This window comes from Podarcis filfolensis, assembly GCF_964270895.1.
Source record: "Podarcis filfolensis genome assembly, chromosome: Z".
NCBI lineage: Eukaryota > Metazoa > Chordata > Lepidosauria > Squamata > Lacertidae > Podarcis > Podarcis filfolensis.
In genome coordinates, this window is record NC_139617.1 from 48,740,205 (window position 1) to 48,763,204 (window position 23,000).

At 45.9% G+C, this 23,000-nt stretch overlaps 1 protein-coding gene and 1 long non-coding RNA gene across 4 annotated transcripts in view; one reads left to right on the forward strand and one right to left on the reverse strand.

The window, feature by feature from the left end:
• The window catches only part of RABGAP1 (RAB GTPase activating protein 1), a 93,377-nt gene that overhangs the window by 52,074 nt on the left and 18,303 nt on the right, over positions 1-23,000 (forward strand). For all 3 annotated transcript variants that reach the window (XM_083597240.1, XM_083597241.1, XM_083597242.1), the window contains 2 exons: positions 20,021-20,134; positions 22,238-22,312. In XM_083597240.1, the coding sequence (XP_083453366.1) occupies positions 20,021-20,134; positions 22,238-22,312 (189 nt within the window). The remainder of the gene's footprint in view (positions 1-20,020; positions 20,135-22,237; positions 22,313-23,000) is intronic.
• On the reverse strand, positions 14,484-17,334 carry LOC310754949. The gene is made up of 2 exons (XR_014544098.1): positions 16,813-17,334; positions 14,484-15,243 (listed from the first exon to the last, which is right to left on the reverse strand). It is a non-coding gene; the product is annotated as an uncharacterized lncRNA (long non-coding RNA).

Here is a 23,000-nt window from a genome sequence, read left to right on the forward strand (position 1 = left end):
ACTACCGTGGTACCTCTGGTTATGAACTTAATTTGTTCTGGAGGTCCATTCTTAACCTGAAACCGTTCTTAAGCTGAGGTACCACTTTAGCTAATGGGGCCTCCCGCTGCCGCCGGTGCATCATTTCTGTTCTCATCCTGAGGTAAAGTTCTTAACCTGAGAAACTACCGGGTTAGCGGAGTCTGTAACCCGTAGTGTTTGTAACCCAAGGTGTTTGTAACCCGAGGTACCACTGTATCTGACTTTTATAAGACATCTGAAGGCAGTCCTGTTTTGGGAAGTTTTTAATGTTTGATTGTTTATCGTGTTTTTAATATTCTGTTGGGAGCCACCCAGAGTGGCTGGGGAATCCCAGCCAGATGGGCAGAGTATTAGTAATAATAATAATAATAATAATAATAATAATAATAATAATAGTAATAATAATAATAATAGTTGTTGTTGTTGTTATGAATCTCCCAGTTCAAAGTCAGTCGACCTTTGAATACCAGTTATTAGAGGGGAGCAACAGAGCAGGAGGGCTGTTTTCATGCCTGCCTTGTGGGCTTCCTAAGAGGGCCTTCCTTTGTCCACTGTTGGAAATGGCAATGTGGTGCTTTGGGCTGATTCATCAAGGTTCTCCTATTAATTTCTTTTCTTTGTCTAGTGGAGGGACAGGTAGGTGTACAGAACCTGAACTCTCACTCTCTGGCTGCAGGTGACCTGCTCTCTTCCCCTTACTGGGATTACTGGTTATGCTCCCCACTTTTTCAAGCTTATCTTCTCCGGTCTTATTTTGGTGAGTTTTAAAACAGAGACAGTGAACCTGTGGCCCCGAGAAGCTGTTGGACTCCCATCAGCCTCACCCAGAGTGACCAGTGGTCAGGATGAGAGGGGTTTGTAGTCCAGCAGGATCTGAAAGTCCCCTTAAAAAAAACAGCTTCTGAGAGAGCTGCCACTGGGACTTAGCCCAGCTCCTATTGTCTGGAGCTATTGGCTTTTTTGTTTGCGTGCCTGATAGAGAACTTGTTTTTGTAGGTGCCTCCGCCGCAGCTGTGTCCTGACCAGTATTCCATATATTTTAGCCAGTGTGCTGTTTTTTTAGAGCTAGATGTAAATGCTGAAGCTGCTGCATAATTATATCTTCTGAAGAAGAAGACGAGGACAGCTGTCTCGAAGTGAGCGTTCATCATGTTTGTGGGCTCTTTGCAGTCTGCTTCTTGATACAGCTTTTCAATGAAGGCCTGCTTTTCCAGATGCCTCAGAGCAAGCTGCGGGAGGTGCGGGAGGCGGTGGAGGACAGGGGTGCCTGGCGTTCTCTGGTCCAGGGGGTCATGAAGAGTCGGACACACCTGAATGACTAAACAACAACAACAAGAGCAGCAGCGGCCAGCCTGCACCCTCCAGACACTCCCATCATCCCTGACCATGGGCAGTGCTGTGTGGGGCTGGTTGGGAACTGTAGTCCAAACCCTGGTGAGTCCCACATTTGCTACCCCTGTTCTAGAGAGTGATCTTTGGATCAACTTTTTGGCTTCTTGGAGACATGCCTTTCTCTTGCATGCTGTGTGCACCCATCCACCCATTCTGTAGCTCTCTTTATTTCAGGAATGTGGGGAGGCTTTAAAGAACAGCAGGGGGGGGGGAGCAATTTCCATTAAAGAGAAACCACTTTTTCCTCCTCAAGCTAAGGCTACTGGTGTTGCCCATCAGCTGATGGGTGACTGGGGGTGTGCCCTTCTCCAGCAGTGGAACCACTGGGAGCCCTCTTTAAGCTCCTGCTCCATCCTTTAAAGCCGTACCATTACCTGCCCAATACCTTATGTCAGGTATGATGGCAGCTGTATTTGTGAGTTCACCAGAATGACCTGGCTAGCCAAATGGGAAGGCTCTGGCAGCTCCGTTTCATCTATGGGCCAGAAGTTCCTCTTGCTGGATTAAGCTGTGGCCAGACATAAGATCCTGTGTCTCTGACCTTCTGTCCCCAAATGAACTCACCCATCTTTACTGTACTATAATGCTGTGGCTTATGATAAATAGAAACTGTTGTTGTATCATAACTCTTTTGCCACTGATCTAAGCTCCTGTGATGCCACAGAATGTTCACGAGTGTTTTGCAGTTTATTAAAGAGAGGGGCCAGCTCATAAAAAGTGCCTTTTTGATGGGAGGTAGACTTCAGCCAAACTGAAGAGGGGGCGGGGAGCCTTAAATAGCGTATTTAAGAAAGGCAGGAAGGCAGATTAGGAAGTGGCTGGAATGAGTAGTCTTGAGATGTGAGGTCACCCTAGGTAGCATAGAAGTCTTGGGACAGCCTCATGACTGGTCCATTGGGCAAGACTGGATCTAGACACATCGGAGAAGCGTTTCAGTTAAATGCATTGTAAACTTTGTATGACAAATCGGGTTGGCAAAAACCGAACTTCACAGTGCCATCTGGTGTCACAGTGTTATAATGTATATACAACACCTATAAAGTGCTTTTTCTTTGCTAATGTAGCTGAGTCCCCAAAGGTTGACCTGCTTCTGCGGGATCTTCAACATGTTACTCTTGTTTTGTCCACTGCTGCTGCTGCTCCTACTACTACACATACTATTCTTTTAGTTTGACCACACACACACACACACACACACTGGAAAGTGTACTTTGCTTTTCTGCATTTGCTGTTTGATAGATTACACATCTCCAGCATCACTTCTCTTATTCTGTTTATTTATTTCCTGAAATAATAATTATAATTATTATCAACATTTATTTATACAGCATCATCAATGCATATGGCTCCATACACAATTATAGTGAGAAATTCTGCTCTGAAGTGTGTACAGTCTAAAATCTTATATTCTGCTTGACTGAGCGGGGATGAGGGGAACAACCCTCCAAGTACACTTGGTAGTGTTTTATATCAGCCCCCCAACCTGGTGTCTTCCTGATGTTTTAAACTACAACTCTCATCAGCTCCAACCTGTTTTTGTTCAGGTTACTCTGTTTTCAAAGCAACAGAATCCCTCCAACCTTTTCTGAATTACTTGAAAACTGTGAGCATGTTCCTTTCCCCTTCCATCAGCTTTCGTCAGTGCCAAGGGCCTCCCTGTAGAACATGAGGTCTGTTTTTTATTATCCTGTTCTGAAACCCATTTTTTTCAGGGCTGCTTGAACTCTACAATAAAATAACTTTAAAATCCTCTGCTCCAGGTGACCCAGATTCTGCACCAAGGAAAGCCAGATATTTTTGCTTGTGCAGAGTTGCTTGTTTTTATTTTGTGTAACTGATTCTGCAGTATTTGCTGTTTTGAATAACTCTGGGGCAGGAAGAAGGAGCCATGTAGGGTGTACAGTACTCAGGCCCCCTCGTCTTACCTAGCCCTCCCCCCAAAGCTATTGCCCAAACACTCTGGTCTGTCTTAGCAGTTAGGAAGGAGGGCAGTTCTTTCTCTCTGACCCAGTTTGCATGTAGTACTAAACATAGGCATGGTTCAGTGCAGACAAGCGCACATGAGAGTTCCCAGAGAGAATATGACAGTCCTCAAGCTGTTGCTTGACTGAAGAAATCTTACAGTTTTTAAAATGTGTGCATAGTTGCACACCCTTGAAATAACTGAGGACATGGCTACTTTCAGGGCTGCCTCCTCCCATCCTATCCTGCTTTTCTGCTTTGTTCAACTAGGTTGGTCCTTTTTTGAGGTGTGATTCTAATCTGTGAAAAGGCTTTTTCTCTTGCAGTGATTAAGCTGTGGAAATCCTTGCCCTGAGATGGGCATCCACCTGACTTCCTCTCTGATGGCGTCCTGATGCCTTTGGCCTGGCCATTTGCTGAAAGGTCTTACGCCTTCTCTTCTCTTCTCTCCTCTTCTCTCCTCTCCTTTCTCTCTTGTTGTTGAACTGCTCTACTTTCAAGTGTCTTTTGAAAATTGTTTTATAACTTGGTGGGGTTTAAAACTTTTTGTTGTTGTTGTTAGTCACCTTGGGTGCTCCAGCTTGAAAGGCAAAGGTGAGATATAAATGGATTTTAATGAATAAATCATGTGGAGGAAAAACCTAGTTCTGGAGAGCATCCCTTGGTTTTTGATGGTGCTCACCTGTATTGTCAGAGGCATTTTCAAAGAAGAACCTCATAGAAGTGGGGTTATTATTCTACGATGGCGCTTGCCATCTTGCCGTTTTCACAAGCTGACGGTATTTTAAAAATAATTTAAAACATTTAAAAGAGATTCTTCTGACTAGTTCAAGTTGGGGGTGGGGCACCTTTTTAGTTGGCAAAATGGTTTCTTTAATCAACGAAATATGACAGAACTTGAGTAGGGTTGTCTTGTGGTACATGCAGGATAAATTACATGCAGAATGAATGTAGATGGAAAAGGTAAACAGCGTTTCCGTGCGCTCTGGTTTCCGTCATGGGGTTCCCTTGCACCAGAAGCGGTTTAGTCCTGCTGGCCACATGACCCAGAAAGTTGTCTGTGGACAAACGCCGGTTCCTTCGGCCTGAAAGTGAGATGAACGCCGCAACCCCATAGTTGCCTTTGACTGGACTTAACCGTTCAGGGGTTCTTTACCTTTTTACCTTTACCTAGATGGAAAATCCATGGGGTCACAAAGAGTCGGACACGACGAAATGACTAAACAACAAGATGGAAAATGAAAATCCTTCAGTTGCCCTCACTTGCTATGCCTTTTTAAGTGGAAGAGGTCACTTTGCTTGGGGGAGGCCCCTCCCTTCATGACTGTTGAACTCTTCTGGAGGGAGGTGTTTTTGCAGAATCAACCAATTGGCAGGAAGTGGTCTGGGGACCTTTTATTGGGGGGGGGAGGCCCCACCTCTCTCCGGAAGAGCCCAGTAGACATACTTACTGCCCCGGAGGGTGGGGCCTCTCCCAGGCTATCTGGCCAACTCCCCCTTGAGAGAAGGGGAGCCTTCCTGTTCTGGCTTGGATTGCTTTTGCCTCCTCAGGGCTGGGTCTGGTGAATGACACAACCTTAATATGGCATTGGCCTTTTGTGCCATATCTAATTTAATTGCTTTGTTTTGGACATGTGGCTTTTGCAGACATATAAATGTGTTCTCAGATTGCTCCGCAGCCTGGGGGCTCACATTCCGCAGTGGGAGGCTTTTTAATATGCCAGTTATTAACTGTTCCTTGGCAGGCCTTCGAGAAGGAACATGCAGTGGCTGTGAAGGGTTCAGATGCAGTGAACTAGGACTCCCTAGAATAATTTTGATTCTGTCTGCTGACACTGAAGGAGTGAGCCAGACGTGAGTTCAGATTCCCCACTTCGCCATAGAGCTCAGTGCAGACGCTGGTTCTCTCAATATGACTCCAACCAGGGCTGGGGAACCTGCTACCTTCTGTTGTTGCTGGACTATGGTTCCCATCAGCCCCATCCAGCCCCATTCTCAGGGATGATGGATGCTGTAGCCCAGCAACACTTGCAGCTTCCCCACCCTCCACCCAAGTCAAATGGCCTGTGGGTGGGGAGTGTTTATACCACAGCACTAGTGCTCATGGCACTTTTGGAGGCACTATATGTAGGCAAGATTCCTGCTGTAATGAAAGAACTTGAGTCTATAGGAAATTTCCTCATGCTGAGTCATCCGGCCATTGGTTCATTTTGTCTTCACTGGCTGGCAACAGCTCTCCTGGGTTTCAGACTAGAATCTTTTCCCAATCTGAAGATGCCAGGGGTTTCACCTGGGACCTCTTCTGCATGCAGGCCATGTGCTCTGCCACTGAACAACGGCCCCTTCTACAAGCATACTCCCATAAGCTCTTCAAAAGAAATATGTGATGCAAATAAAACAAATGCTTAAAAGTTAAGGCTGCAGCAATGAGTTTAATCAGTGGTTCCAGATTTTCTGATCTAGGTCAGTTCCCATATTTTCCTTTTGTGGACCACTTGTAATTCACTGTGGGTCTCAGCAAACCTCCCTCATACCAGCACCTTTGTGAAAACCAGTTTTAGTATGTTATGAAAATCACAAGCCTGAGGCTAGGCCATTGACAAAAGAGTTGTTTTAGCTTGTTAATTCCTAGAGCAAAAATAGCACACAGCACCACTGCCATATTACTAAAATCTCAGGTCTTGCACCAGGGCCTCCTTGGTCCATTTAGCAAATTGTTTTCATCTGTGTTGTCAGGGGCACAGAATCAATTATTGACTCTTCTGCAGCTGTTCCTTGGGCTGCCTGAATGGAGGTTGTGAACCGCAGTATGAGAACCCCTGACCTAGATTAACTTAAAATCCATTTTTAAAAAGAGATCTCTTTGTTATTCTGGCAGCAGATAAACATACAATGGAAGTATTTTTTTAAGCTGCAAAGGCCACCACCAGAGGTTCTCCACACGCCCAATTTTGCCTTTTCATTCTAAGGTGTTACTGCTTCCTGGAACCTGTGGCCTTCCAGAAATTGCCATAGATCCAGTCTCCCACCATCTTTGCCCATTGAACATGCCAGCTACAGCCGATGGCAGGTGGGATTCTAGCAACACCTGGGAGTGGGCACGGGTTCCCCAGCCCTGCTCTGCGTCATGTGCAGGCATCACCACTTTTGGTGGCCAGGAGTTGCTTTGTAAAGGAGAACTGTGGAGGCTTATAAGATTCTGCAGCAAGTGGTGGGATTGTGTTGCTGGAAAACTGGTTGGCTCAGGAATGGAGGCATCTTCAGATTGGGTGCTTGAGAGATCTGCTGGAGATCAGTGGGTTGTTTCTGAGGGAGCATCCACATACCAGGGGACCTCTTCCATAAGGTGAGCCTGGGAGAGGAGCCAAGACATGGATTCTTTGTTCTTCTTGGATTACATCGGGGATTCTGCTGAACGCCACAGCTTTGAGCCTCCATGTTGATGCCTTGTGCAGTCCCCTCAAAACGTCGGGGGAGAATCAGAATTGCAGCCTAGTTAAATAAAACGAGGGTTTAGTCATGTAAAGGAATGACAAATGCGAGCAGATAATGTATTTCTCTTTGTTCTCAGTTTTATACATGTCATAAGTAATGACAGCTTGACAGAAACCAGCATTTTCATTTATGAGCTTATTTATTTTAGGGAAAATGGAAAGCGGAGGAGGGGTAGTGGAGAGGAGAATCAGGAGGTCCGGAATAAATCCTGGAACTAAGGAAGGCCAAAATTTCCAAAAGGAAGAGCTGCCTCCGTGTGTTGGCAGGAGCATTAAGGCAGTAAAAACAAACTTCTTTCAGTATATTTATAGTGCCAGTAGTTTTTCTGTGCTTAATCTTTTAGTGTTTGACAATAATTGTATGCCTTTGATCTTTCACTGTCCCTCGGTGCCCAGTTACTAAAAAGCAGGTGAGGGCTTCAACATTTCTGAACAATTTTTGTTATTTTGTTGGTTTTTTTGTCTAGAGCAGGAAACAACCTGACATGCAAGGGGGCTTGTTTTACAATGGGACCTGTATTGATTGGCTGGAAAGCAACAGGTACCTTGCCTACAAACATGCCTGTGTGCTCTATCTAGCGTAAGGGTAAAGGGACCCCTGACCATTAGGTCCAGTCGTGACCGACTCTGGGGTTGCGCGCTCATTTCGCTCTATAGGCCGAGGGAGCCGGCGTTTGTCTGCAGACAGCTTCCGGGTCATGTGGCCAGCATGACTAAGCCGCTTCTGGCGAACCAGAGCACACACGGAAATGACGTTTACCTTCCCGCCGGAGCGGTCCCTATTTATCTACTTGCACTTAGACATGCTTTCGAACTGCTAGGTTGGCAGGAGCAGGGACCGAGCAATGGGAGCTCACCCCGTCGTAGGGATTCGAACCGCCGACCTTATGATCGGCAAGTCCTAGACTCTGTGGTTTAACCCACAGCGCCACCCGTGTCCCCTCTATCTAGCATTGGCATAGGCAAACTCGGCCCTCCAGATGTTTTGGGACTACAACTCCATCAATCCCCTGACCACTGGTCCTGTTAGCTAGGGATGATGGGAGTTGTAGTCCCAAAACATCTGGAGGGCCGAGTTTGCCTATGCCTGATCTAGCAGGCTGCTTTGTGGGATTGGCAGTTAAGAACCTAAGAAGAATTTGCTGCATCGGGTCAAAGGGGCCCCATCTAAATCCAACATCCTGTTTTGACAGTGGCCAACCACTATTAGGAAACCCACCTGAGCACAAGAGCAATATTCTCCCCTCCTGTGGTTTTCAGAAACTGGTACTGAGGAGCACCTGTCCCCCACACTCTGGGGGTGGAACAGAGACATCATGGGTAGCAGCCATTGGTAGCCCCCTCCTCCATGAATGTGTCTAACTGCCTGCACAGCACTTCCGCACCCTTTTAAAAAGCTTCAAGAAGGAAAACTGTGCTCTCCATGAATACATGCACCTTCTTTTCCCCCCGAATTTTTTTTATTGCTTTTCCAATTTTATAAGAAAAAAAGACATTATAAAACACAACAAAAGAAAAAACATTACAGTACAAAAGAAAGATGTAAAAAGAGTTATTTCTTCCAATACCCAAATTACCTTACATTGTTAATTGACTTCCTCGAATCCCCCCTAACTGAATTTCATTGTATCACCTTGTAACAGTTCTCCAAAATCATGTTTCTATTGAAATTGACTCCTTCCATTTACTATCCTCTTCTCTATTATTAGTATTCTAATCCTAATGTTATACAACACATTCTTAATCTAGTCCTAAGCGTATTTATTACTTTCAAGTGACTTCTAATTATCTTATATTACAATATTTAGCTAGATATTCTTTAAATTTCTTCCAATCTTCTTGTGTCTCCTCCTCTTTCTGGTCCCGGATTCTTCCAGTCAGGTCGGCCAGCTCCAAAAAGTCCAACATCTTCATCTGCCATTCATCTATTGTTGGTATTTCTTGCAATTTCCAATTTTTGGCCAATAAAAGGCTTGCTGCTGTGGTGGCATACAAAAAAAGCCTAACATCTTTTTTGGGTAGTTCTAATCCTATTATTCCAAGGAGAAAGGCTTCTGGTTTCTTGATAAATGTATTTTTCAACTTTTTTTCAATTCATTATAAATTTTCCCCCAGAAGTCTTTCGCCTTAGGAGACGTCCACCACATAAGGTAAAAGGTACCTTCTTTTTCTTTACATTTCCAACATCATTTGTATGATACATCTTTGCTAATTTCACTGGGGTTAAGTACCATCTATACATCGTTTTCATGATGATGATGATAATAGTAATAATAGTAATAGTAATAATAATAATAATAATAATGATAATAATAATAATAATAATAATAATTTATTATTTATACCCCGCCCATCTGGCTGGGCTTCCCCAGCCACTCTGGGCGGCTTCCAAAAGAATATTAAAATACTGTGATACATCAAACATTAAAAGCTTCCCTAAACAGGGCTGCCTACAGATGTCTTTTCAAAGTCTGGTAGTTGTTGTTCTCTTTGACATCTGGTGGGAGGGCGTTCCACAGGGAGGGCGCCACTACCGAGAAGGCCCTCTGCTGGTTCCCTGTAACTTGGCTTCTCGCAGTGAGGGAACCACCAGAAGGCCCTTGGTGCTGGACCTCAGTGTCCGGGTAGAACGATGGGGGTGGAGACGCTCCTTCAGATATACTGGACCAAGGCCGTTTAGGGCTTTAAAGGTCAGCACCAACACTTTGAATTGTGTTCGGAAAGGTACTGGGAGCCAATGTAGGTCTTTCAAGACTGGTGTTATATGGTCTCGGCGGCCGCTCCCAGTCACCAGTCTGGCTGCCGCGTTCTGGATTAGTTGTAGTTTCCGGGTCACCTTCAAAGGTAGCCCCACCTAGAGTGCATTGCAGTAGTCCAAGCGGGAGATAACCAGAGCATGCACCACCCTGGTGAGGCAGTCCGCAGGCAGATAGGGTCTCAGCCTGCGTACCAGATGGAGCTGGTACACAGCTGCCCTGGACACAGTTTTGACCTGTGCCTCCATGGACAGCTGTGAGTCCAAAATGATTCCCAGGCTGCGCACCTGGTCCTTCAGGGGCACAGTTACCCCATTCAGGACCAGGGAATCCTCCACACCTGCCTGCCTCCTGTCCCCCAAAAACAGTACTTCTGTCTTGTCAGGATTCAATCTCAATCTGTTAGCCGCCATCCATCCTCCAACCGCCTCCAGACACTCACACAGGACCTTCACCGCCTTCACTGGTTCTGATTTGAAAGAGAGGTAGAGCTGGGTATCATCCGCATGCTGATGAACACCCAGCCCAAACCCCCTGATGATCTCTCCCAGTGGCTGCATGTAGAGGTTGAAAAGCATGGGGGAGAGGACAGAACCCTGAGGCACCTCACAAGTGAGAGCCCAGGGGTCTGAACACTCATCCCCCCCACCACTTTCTGAACACGGCCCAGGAGGAAGGAGCGGAACCACTGTATGACAGTGCCCCCAGCTCCCAGCGCCTCAAGACGGTCCAGAAGGATGTTATGGTTGATGGTATCAAATGCCGCCGAGAGATCCAGCAGAACTAGGAAACAGCTATTTTCTTTTAGTACAGTACATGCAGTAAACTTAACCCCTTTCTTCCAAAGCCTTTCCCAATCTTCCAACACTATACACGAATACATGCGCCTTCTGACCAGGTGCAGTGGGGGATAGTTTTTGCTCAGAACGAAGTAGTGAGTTTGTTGAGTCTAAGTAGGCCAGAGAAGATGACGCCTTAACTCAGGGGTCAGCAAAATTTTTCAGCTGGGGGCCGGTTCACTGTCCCTCCGACCTTATGGGAGGGCCGGACTATATTTTGAAAAGAAAAAAAAATGAACAAATTCTTACGCCCCACAAATAACCCAGAGATGCATTTTAAATAAAAGGACACATTCTACTCATGTAAAAACACGCTGATTCCTGGACCATCCGTGGGCTGGATTTAGGAGGTGATTGGGCTGGATCTGGCCCCTTGGCCTTAGTTTGCCTACCCATGCCCTAACTGTTGGTGGTTCTTAAGGTGCCACAAGATTCTTGTTTGCTTTAGCTGCAACAGGCTAACATGGCTACCTCCCTGGCAACTGCTCATCTCAAAGTGGGAGTGACTTGTTTTGCGGGAACATTGTACGTGTTCTCTCTAACCACAAACAAGCCATGTTTTCCTCCAGTGACTCAAGAGGGTATACGCTGTCAAGTTGCATAACGGCTGAATTATTATATATGCTAATAGTGACATGCCTGTTCAATCCGCCTCTCAACATATGCTGATGCATTTTTGCATCATTCAGGTGTACTTTATTTTAGATGACAGATTTCTAACATTTAGAAAATAATATTCTCAACCAGCTCTAGCAAAACTGCTGCTGTCGCTTCAGGTTTGGAATTAGGAATAAGTTAGTGCTTGTGAGCTAGATTTCAGGGCCACAGTATGCAAACATTTGCGACAGGGAAGGGCCCTCGCTCGGTGGGTAGAGAACTTGCTCTGCATGTAGAAGACCTCAGGTTCAATCCCCAGCATCTCCAGGTAGGGCTAGGAATGTCACCTGCTTGAAACTCTGCCTGTCAGTGTAGCCAATACTGAGGTAAGTGGACCAAGGGTGTGATTCCGTGTAAAACTGTGTACTTAGGTATATATGAGCTGCCTTGGTAGCAGGGAAACTTTGAAGCCAAATTGCATGCAGAGGGGTCAAGTCCCAATAGGAAATATTTGGACAGTCTGGGGATTCTTGGCTTCTCACTCAGAGGTGATGCTGCTGTAGTATCTTAAGATGACCTCTGAAAAAGGTGGCTGAAACAATAGATTTTGGGGCCAAGTGTAAAACAGCCATTAATAAACAGCCAGGAGTAATATGAAGACTTTGAATATTGAAAGGACTACGGCAGAATGCAGGCAATGTAGCCAAAGCAACAAATTAATAAGTACACACATGCATACAACACATGTAAAGGTAAAGGGACCCCTGACCATTAGGTCCAGTCGTGACCGACTCGGGTTGTGGCGCTCAACTCGCTTTACTGGCCGAGGGAGCCGGTTTACAGCTTCCGGGTCATGTGGCCAGCATGACTAAGCCGCTTCTGGCGAACCAGAGCAGCGCACGGAAACACTGTTTACCTTCCCACCAGAGTGCTACCTATTTATCTACTTGCACTTTGATGTGCTTTCGAACTGCTAGGTTGGCAGGAGCAGGGACCGAGCAATGGGAGCTCACCCGTCGCGGGGATTCGAACCGCCAACCTTCTGATCGGCAAGTCCTAGGCTCTGTGGTTTAACCCACAGCGCCACCCACGTCCCTGACAACACATGTACATGTATGTTATGTCATCTATATACACAAAAGCACAGGCTTTGCAGGTCTTTGTCCCAAAGTCCTTACAATCTACGAGCAGATAACAAGTGAAACATCAAAGGAAGTGAAGGGAAAGGGAGGTAGGGGTGAACAGACAGAATATGTGATTCATTCATTCCTGGGAGCCTGTGGTGCAGTGGGTCAGTGGATCTGGCTGTTAACCAGGAGGCTGGTGCTTTGAGCTCACCCAGGGACTGCTGTGGGCAGGGTTTCTGCATTGCAGGAGGTTGGACTAGATGGGTCCCTCTGGGTCTCTTCCGATTATTTGATTCAGATGCACATGCATAGACTTTGTTACAGGAGGGGCAAATGCCCTTTGATGAGAGTTAACACTTGAAACCATTTTCAAACATTAAAATATAGTGAAGCATGCCTGATGATGGCATCTAGTTGTTTTTGTTTATTTTTAAAAATGCAGTTGTTTGCTGTAGCTTTTGTCTTGCTAGAGCAGAGTTTTCCAAACTCTTCATGTTGGTGACACACTTTTTAGACACACATCTTTTTGTGACACAGTAGTTCAGTTTTACTAGCAATCCTGTGGGCTGCCTGTTCATTTTCCAGCCCCGAGGAGTGTTTGCGTGACACACCTGCACACTGCAGGTGACACACTAACATCGCGACACACAGTTTGGAGAGCCCTTTGCTAGAGTGTAATGAAATCTTGTGCTGGAAGAGAGAAGATGGCACCTTCATCACGGTCTGTTCTGGGTTGTAAAGCTCTTAAAAGCTATTGCCCTCTTGTGAGCCTAATATGATCACATGGAGTGAGAGCCATATTTGCTGGAGACTCCTCCTGGAGAGGGTAATATGATGCTGTTGTTTAGCACTGAATTGTACAAAGCACTTTATGTGCCTCATGTTTTTCCTTTTTACAACCACCCAAATGAGGTGGGCTAGCCCGGTGATGGGCAGACATCATACTTGTGGGTCTACTAAGAAATCCACCAACCAGAGCCTGGTTCAAAATGCATTTACCTGGAATCAAATAATAGCAAGCCAGAGATTTCTTTTCAATATCAGAGCATAATTGAGCTCACAGTGCTTTCTCACAAAAGTCCAGTCCTGACTGGCTTCATGTCAGAAGCCTAGTCATTTTGCTGCTATTGTTTGACAGGCAAGAGCCAGGAATTCTTGTTGATCTATTGCAAGTCATCAGGATCTACAGTACTAATAGATTCAGACCTACATTCTGCCCACCCTTGAACAAGGCTTAGCGAGGGTGACTTGGCTTTGATCCTCCTGTGCTGAACCCAGGTTTTCTATTTGCACACACCTGATGAGTTGAGTGACAGTTTCGCCAAAATTTTGTTTACCTGTCCTCTTGGCATCTTGTCCATGCAGCATTTTTAAAGGCATTTTGAAAGCATTCCCATATTAATGGCAAGACATCCAGGGCACAGCCCATTACGATCCATTGTTTGTTTTGGAGACATACCACTGCTTCAAAGAAGTGTGGCTAGATGTATTTGTGGAGTCCAAGCAAGTGATGGCTTTGGGAAAAGGGTTCTCAGCATACAGTATATTCATCCTAGAAGCCTGTCGTTCTAGGAAATGGTTGCAATGAATTTTTGTGTCAGCTTTCATTTTTGCATACAGAGACTCTCCTCATTGTCCCTTTCCCTGTACGTACCCTTGATTTCAAAATGCTGGTTCTCATTTAAAATAAACACACCCTCGTATTTCCCCCCTTTTGTGGGGTGCTGACTTTGTTTGCATTGCTGGATAAGCTATTTGGGTGTGTAGGTGTGTATTCATTCTTTTCCCTCACCCCCACCCATTTTCTTTCTCGTATGTTCAGAGAGAAGTTTTTGCCTGCCACGTTTTTGCCTCAGGCACGAAAACAGTGTCTGGGCATTTCTGTCAAAGCTGCACTAGATCCGCATGTGATTGTAGCATACAGCTTTTTAAATATATATATATATATATATATTTACCAAGTGCCTATTTATGATTTTCCTGTGGAAAACTTGATCCCTAAAAGGAAATGAGTGCAGCTGGGGATCACTTGGGGGATTCACTCTTATTTTTAGAATCAGATTTATTGCCATATTTGGCCTGAAACGATGTCACACTGGAAGCTTATTGTAGTGCGGCCGGTCAGTCATTCTCACCTGATCTCAATTGGACTTGGGCTCAAGGTAATCAGTGGAACCTGGACAAAAGGATGAGTAATAACAAATGTTTGTTGGCTCAGGAATCCTGAATTTCCCATAAATGATTTCTGGTGATGAGGGAGATTGAGCTTTGCAGGATGAAAACCTTTTTTTAAAAAATAATAATTCCCAGGTGTAGTTCTCAGTGCAGATGCTCACTCCAAGACAGAATGAAGAGATAGACATTTGATTGATTTAGTTTCTCCTCCCCTCCCCAAGGGGATAACAAGCAATTCAGAAGGAGAAATATACAGTGATGCCCCAACAGATCCCACAACCAAAGCACTCCCCATTTAGTCCTTGACATGGAAGCCAGCAGATTTATTTTTTTTGCCATTAATTTGTTTTTATTAGAGATTTTCTTGGGTTACAAAAGTACATACCTTGTCTCTATTTTCAGATCATAAAGTCCTTTTTACATATCAGTTATGTTTGATGTGAGACTTCAATGTTGTATACAGCACAAATTTTTGAAGCCTTCCAACACCAGCAGAGGAGAGGAGGTTCTCTTGAGCATGCTCCATTCGTGGTAGTGCTTTTGAGCACTCTCATTTTCACTAGGGTTGTGTGCAGGACGAGTTGCCAGGAATCGTTTCCCCCACTACAAACCCAGTCTGCCTTTAAGACTCTCAATGGGATTTAGTTTTAAGGTCAGAGCAGCCATAATAAAGCCCCTCCCCCATTGGCACATGGATGGTCAACCCAGTCATTAAGCGTTGACATGACTACAGTATCAGGGCTGGGGCACCTGTGGTGGCCCTTCCAGGTGTTGCTGGACTCCATCTCCCATCATCTTCATCCTCCTTCATCCTTGACCATTGGCCGTGCTGGCTGCTGCCAGCAGGACAACATAACCTGAAGGGCCACAGGTTCCTCTGCTGTTGGGCAAAAAACAGAATTGGATTACTCAGTGGATCCGACCAAGGTCTCTCTAATGGCAAAGAATAGATGGAGGTAGCCCTTCTCTGTTGTTTATTCCTCTGCTCAAGCATATGGTAGCCAGTGATATGCTACCACTTTAACATGGAGGTTCCATTTAGCCATCACTGCTTAGATATTAGCAAGCCCACCTGCATTCTCCATGGATTTATTTTAAATAAATTTATCAGATGTCAAGGAAATAAACAACTATCTGACTTTTAGAAGGCATCTGAAGGCAGCCCTGTTTAGGGAAGTTTTTAATGTTTGATGTTTTATTGTATTTTTAAAATTTTGTTGGAAGCTGCCCAGTGTGACTGGAGAAATCCAGCCAGATGGGCGGGGTATAAATAAATAATAATAATAATAATAATAATAATAATTATTATTATTATTATTATTATTATTATTCCTTTCCAAAATTAAAAAGCAGTTTAAGACAGGGGTAGGCAATGTTGTGCCCTCCAAAGGATGCGGCTCAGTTATCATCTGGAAAGTTCCACGTTGGCTGCTTATGATCTGAGCCAATACCCATGACCACCACACTGTGTTGCAGTGACTTCTGTAAGTTGGCTTTGGGTGAATGCACATTCTCCTCTGTCAAGCCAGTCTTGCGCTGATCTCTGGGTGGCTGCTGCTCCAAGAAGGAATGGGGATCCTTACAAAGCTGTCCTCCTCAAAGGTTTAAGGGGCCCAAGTATTCTCCTGAGTAGTGAAGAACCCAGTTCTGCTCTGTGCTCCTTCCCACCCATTAATCCCACAAACTTTCCTTGCCCTCCGTCCTCCCCATAAGACATATTTAAGGCTTCATTAACCATTCATTTATTTGACTTATACCCTGCCTTTCCTCTGAGTGCAGGGTGAAACCCCACTCCCCACGTTATTAATCCTCACAACAACCCTGTGAGGTGGGCTAAACTGAGAGCGCATGACTAGCCCAGGGTCACACCTTCATGGCCGAGTGTGGGGATTTGAACTCTGGTTGCCCAGATCACAGTCTGGCGTTCTAGCCACAGCGCCACACAGGCTCTCAACAGTTTAGGCCCCCAGTTTCTGTCACGAAGCCCACAGAGTGATTGCAAGCTAGTCAGGCTCTCTCAATTTTGCCTTCCATACAGGTGCACTGTTCTGAGGGTGGGTCGTATCCCTATTAAGGTGATGGGGGTACTGTCAGCGTGCCCTCAGCCAGCACTGGGGGGCCTGCCTACTTGCCTTCTTACAAGCATCCCAGGGGGTACAGCCAGCTGTGTGGGACATCAGAGGAGAGGGTGGGCATAAAACTGGAATTAGTTGGCCATTGGTTTTGGCTCCAGCGACTTACTTTTGCCCTCCCTTCTCTGCATTCTTGTTATCCCACTCTCTGCTCTTAAAGTCCCAAGGCGACAATGATTGAAACACAATATTAAAAAGTCCTTTAAGAGATCCTAAAACCACAGAAATAAGGTGGGGCCTAGAAAATACACCAGGCTGAATTGGCACCAGCACCAATGGGATCTGGGGACCAGCGGGTGGGATGCAATCTAGCCTACCTGCCATTTTGAGCCCCTTGGAAGAAATACATCATCATTTACTTTGCCATAGCCCAGGAGTCGGCAAACTTTTTTGGCAGGGAGCTGGTCCACAGTCTCTCCGACCTTGGTGGGGGGCTGGACTATATTTTGAAAAAAATATATGAATGAATTCCTATGCCCCACAAATAACCCAGAGATTCATTTTAAATAAAAGGACACATTCTACTCATGTAAAAACACCAGGCAGGCCCCACAAATAACCCAGAGATGCCTTTTAAATAAAAGGACACATTCTACTCATGTAAAAACACGCTGATTGACGGACCGTCCGCGGGGCGGATCCTGGCCCCTGGGCCTTAGTTTGCCTACCCATGCCATAGCCAAAGAACAGGAACTGTTGGAGAAAACGTGTTGAGAATGATTTTTGTTTGAAGATTTTCCTCTTTTATTTGAATGCACGTGCAGTCAGTTTCAGATAATTTGGCATTATAACATGCATCTTACTTAGGCCCTCCCTCTTCTTTTAGCCTCTAGCCCCCCCCCCCCAAATATACGGTACCTTTCTGAGCCTGGCTGTGCCTGGAAAACTGCTGAGATGGCTCCGGTGCCAGCCGCCCTCCATTCTCACAGCGGAGAATGCTCTGCTCTCCCACCTATGCCATTCCTGCCCTCTTCCTGCCATTTATCGCCATCTGTTTTCAATCCCAGGGTGTGCGCGCACACTTCCAAGCGCTTCCCTTTGCCTTGCCCCCACTCCCACACCAGAAGCCTGAGAAATGACCCAGACATCCATTCTTCACAGAAAGGTATAAAAATAGGAGATGGAAAAGGGTCTCACACAATAGCTGTGACTGCATTCTGTTTGTACCACCAAAACACACATTTCAAAATGTTATCATTTCCGTACATTTCCCACCCCCCTTCCTTTCACTCCCTAAACAGAATGTTCCAGTAAAAGGGTAGTGGTTCCAAAATCCTTCGGCCAAGTCTTGGTGCCACTACACATTTAGGAGAGAGAAGCATGTCGCTCTTGCGTATAACACCCACGGCCCAATGTTGTGTAGTGGTTGCAGTGTCAGACTAGGACCTGGGAGACCAGGGTTCAAGCCCCACACTCAGCCATGAGGCTCACTGGGTGACCTTGGGGCTGGCCACTGCCTCTTTCAGCCTAACCTATCTCACAGGGTTGTGGGGGGGGAATAAATGGAGAGGGGGAGAACTGTGTACGCCACTTTGTGCTCCATGGAGGAAAAAATGGGAGATAAATGCAATAAATAAATGAATCGCAGCAACCCAGTCATCTCAAACTCACCCCCCTGAACAGGTTGGTGTCTCACTTAATAGTATCGCGCCTTTTTTCTAGAGGGGTTTTCCGTGCCCCCGCCCGCCAGTACCATTCGAAAGCTTCCACAATTCGCTTCTGCTTAAAGTAACACATTGGGGATAGGCGATTGTCTACAATAATTGTGGTTGTCCTTTTGCAAGCTTTGCTTACCTGGTTCTGTGCTTCAAGCAAACTCCACCTTAAAGACTCAGATACACAGTAATTGCATTGTTAGGGTGTTAATTGAGAGCAAGGTACCACAAATATTGTTTGGTTTTTAATTTGGGAAGGCCAGCGTGGCATAATGCTTGCGGGGGGGCAGGTTTCCACCATGTTCAAATTTCCCACCAAGCAGGACACTAGTAAGCACACTTAAATAAATAAGTTCAGGACCAGATTGGCAGGTCTGCACAGATTTTTTTGCAGAATTAATTTTTCTTCTTATAGTGGGGTTTTTTTTTGGGAGGGAGGGAGTTCTGAAGAGCAGTGCAAGTGCAAACATCCCTGATTCAGCTGCCTGCATTTCCAGCTAAAGGGGTCAGATAATAAGTGATGGGGAAATTCTCTTGCTGCCTGGAGAGCTATTGCCAGTCAGAGTAAACAGCACTAGTCTAGAGGGGCAAACAGTTTAGCCAGGTATAAGCTTCCTATGCTGACACGACCCATCAGCAGAAATCCTGCTCGCCTCCCTACTGGTCTGTTATTTTACGAAACGTTGCCTATGTTGTTTCTGAAACCTTGAAGAATAGAAGCTTCATTTGAAGAAAAAGTAAGTAGGGAGTTTTCCTGGTGAGAATTCTGCAATGCATTGTGGCTCTTGTAGCCAGTGCAGTTTTGAGTTCAATGAAATGGCCACGACTCTGCCTGCAAGTGCCAGCTGAGCCCATTGGAGAAGGAGGACAGGCGGCTTGTGCAAAGTAGTCACCACCCATCACCTGTCAGGCTCAGAACTTGGAGAATAATGCTGTGCTTTGGGCTTCGAGAGTCTGCAGTGAAACTAGAGCCTCTGTGTGAATCCGTGCAGAGCTGATGATGGAAGCTGCTCACCATGCAAACATAACAGGTTGTTGGATGGTATAAAATGTACAAGGTGTGTGAACGACTCTGAGATCTACGGATGAAGGGCGGTATACAAATCTAATAAACAGTGATAATAATTACTGGTGGGATGCTCTCTGAGGAATGGGAGGGAGGTGAGAAGCATCTCCATTGCAATTCCTGACTGAGGGAGATCCCTGCATGAAACTCTGCAGGGCCATTGCTGCCAGTCAGTACTGAGCCAGATGGATCTGTGATCTGACTCAGTGTATGGCACCCTCCTGTGTTCCTACAACTTCCTGGGTGAAAGAGGTAAGAAACTTGGTTAACCTTCCATAAACTATGCACAGAAAATGGGAGTCTGTTTTCTTTTATCGATTTAAATGTGGCACTCTGACTCTGCAAGGGAAGGTGATTCTTTTCTCCCCTTCTCCCACAACTGGTTCCATTGAGTAGTCTGCAGAAATCTTGATACTAAGCAGGACCAGGAAACCTCGGTAGCTGGTGCCTGAGTAGCCTGTGTCTAGAGCTGGAATAGTACCCAGAAAGGGGTGGGTGGGGGGAATATGGCACCTTGAGCTTTTATTTTCTCTCCCTTGACTCCTACTAATGCTTAAGGTCATCCTTTGCCTCCTGTAGATTCCTCCTCTGCACTGGATTTTCATGTAGAAATGAAGAATCTTAATGAGAGTGTGAATTGACAGCGCCTTTCTCTTACATGTGCCCTCTCACTTTTAAATTGGAAAATGCTATCTCTGATTCACGCTCCTGCCCCCGCCCCCAGCATCTTATTGTAGCTGCAACCACACCCATAATTCTGGGGCTTAACAGTCTCCCCCAATTTCTCTCTCCTTGGCTTTGCAGGAGTCTCCCCAGGACAGTGCTATCACACGCGACATCAACCGGACGTTCCCTGCCCATGACTACTTCAAGGACACTGGGGGCGATGGCCAGGACTCCCTGTACAAAATATGCAAGGTACCCTGACCGGGATGCTATCTTGGCTCACTTGTGGACCAGGATGGTGGAGCTTCCTTGTGGGAATAAATGTGCTAGGCCAGGTTAGCCCTGGGTTCTTCGTTGTGCAAGCACCTCCAAGTGTGAGATGGTAGTGTTGATAATAGAATTGTGGGGTTGGTACCCTCAAAGGTCCTCTAGCCCAGCCTCCTGCATTACAAGTATCACAGCTAGATACCAGCAGGTGACCTTCCAATCTCTGGTTATAAACCTCCATCGAGGGAGAATCTGTCACCTTCTGAGGTAGCCTATTCCATGTCAAACACCTCTTACCATCAGAAAGTTCTTCCTATCATTTGGTTGGGATTTCATTTCTTGTCATTAGAATTCATTGTCTTGGGCCCCACCCTCTGGAGCAGCAGAAAACAAGCTTATTCTGTCTTCCATGTGTCAGCCCTTCAGATATTTGAAGATGGCTATCCTATCCCCTCTCAGTCTTCTCTTCTCCAGGCTAAACACCCCCAGCAAAAAGATTGTTGAAACATATTGCCTGTTGTGCCTGCTAATTTAGCCTTACTGGGATTGTAGTCCAGAATTATCCAGAGGGCACAAGGTGGGTCAGTTTGTGCTCGTGGATGCCTGGGCAAGTCAGCCTTTTGCCTCAAAGGGCATTCCCAGATCTTCTGGGCTCCTTGCATCAACTGGAGCGGCTGCTGTATTTCTTTTCGTGTGGCAGAGAGCAAAGGAAGTCTCAGCAAAAGGATCTTTGCTCCTCTCTAACACTCTGGAAAATTAATCAGCTCCTCATTTGCATTATAAGGCAAACCACAAACACATTCAAGCCACTCATTAAAATGCAGGAGGCAGTTAGCAGGTTAAAATAAAAAATGTCCGCACTCTGGTTTGATCCCTTTACCTTGCTTGACCGGAGGATCCGGCTCTTTGAACCTGGCATTTAGAAAGCTGCCATTGCTACCTGCTCCTCCTCCAGAGACTGTTTGGCCTAGGAAAGCAGCTTGGCTTCCTGGCCACCTCCTAAGCTCTCTGACAAAGTACACCATTAAAAAGGATGAGCTCTGCGTGGGACGCGGACCAAGGACTGGAGCAAGCAGCTTCCTATCCGCTCCCTGTGTATAATTGATATTCAAATCAAAGACTTAACGGCACAGCTTGAAAGATTTGTTTTTATGTTATTATCCCTGCATAAAATACTTTGGGTCTCAAACATGCTCTGGCTTATTTTGGGAGAGTTGGATATGCACACCAGATCCCCACGGTGTGCATTTATGCTTCAGCCCCACTCTCACCCCCATCCTTGCAGCTCAGTGAACCAAGATCCTAGCCCAGGACTTAGCTTTCTACTCTCTCTCTCTAAAATGCCATCAAGGTGAAATTATGCCCCTTTTGCTAGGTGTGCTGGGCTCCCTGCCTGCAAAAGGCCAGGGAGCCCAAGGCTTTGGTGGGCAGATCCCCTGCAGACCTTTCGCTTTTCTTGTGACTCTTGTGAAATCCTGGTCAGGATAAGCGCCCCCTTGCCCCAAATTGCCTCCTTAACAGCCTTCACTGACTTGCTCCAAGTTCCCTTTGTCAGCCCTTTCTGTGCTGAGGGACAAAGCAGGCTATTCCACGTGCAGACAGATTGTGTGATTGGCACAAGGTTGGTTCTCTGGATGGCTGAGACGGAGGCAGCCCTTGTTTTCAGCCAGAAGGTGGTGACCTTCATAACCTGCCCCTTGCCACAGCAACACTCTTGCTGTGCAACAAATATACATTATGTGTGCCATAATATACAGATGCACACTGAAGCTGGGAAGCTGTTTTGAATGGAGTAGGGGTGGTTGTGGCCAAGCCAGTGGTGGTGGTGTAGTGGTTATAGTGTCAGACTAGGACCTGGGAGACCAGGGTTCAAATCCCCCCCACTCGGCCATGAAGCACACTAGGTTCCCTTGGGCCAATCACTTCCTTTCAACCTAACCTACCTCACAGGTTGTTGTGGGGATAAAGTGGGGGGGAGAACTATGAGCTCCTTGGAGGGAATGCAGGCTATAAATGCAAGCAAGCAATCATTCAGGTGGGGCATCTTGTGTTGTTGAAGTCTTGACCGTTTCCTGATTCTTCTTCCAGGCCTATTCTGTCTACGATGAAGAGATTGGCTACTGCCAGGGCCAGTCATTCCTTGCTGCTGTGCTGCTTCTACACGTGAGTTCCTCTTTGCTACCTGAGAGAGGGCCCTGTGCAAGAACGTTCCAAAGAGTGGGGTGGGAGGTCCTCTGCGGCACTCAGGCACAATCCAATCTCCCTTTGCTCTGCCTTCCCCGCCTCCCTCCCTGCCCAAGACCTGTTTAATTAATCAGAATCTGTGAGCACTTTGAACCTGGCAGGAGGATGGGCAAATGTGCCCGAGAGTTTAGGAGACCCTGGTATGTGACCCATCCATGTATGTTCTGTGTCTTGTATTGGTTTCCTTGAATGTAATGTCACCCTTTGTTCCCTTTCCCCCTTTTAAATGTCTAAATCGCCTTTGATGCTGTTTGCTGAAACATACATTAAAGCCTGCTTACGTGCCCACAAACCAAAGATTGCAGCAGTTACCTAACCAACAACTAGCAATGAATCACTGCAGGTCTAGTGATTTTTATATCATCAAAACCAGGACAATTATCCTATAGTTTATATGTATATGTAATTAATTGTACGTATAATTTATATGTAAGAACAGACAGAAGAGCTCTGTTGGATCAGGTTGTTAACAAATCCAAACACCATCCAGGCTGCCTGTTGGTTTCTTGTTTTTCTTTATGTTGTTGAGCAGTAATGCAGGTGGATTCATTGTGAAGATCCCAAAACTTCCTCACATCCAGAAACAGTTGCTCCATACATGGATGCT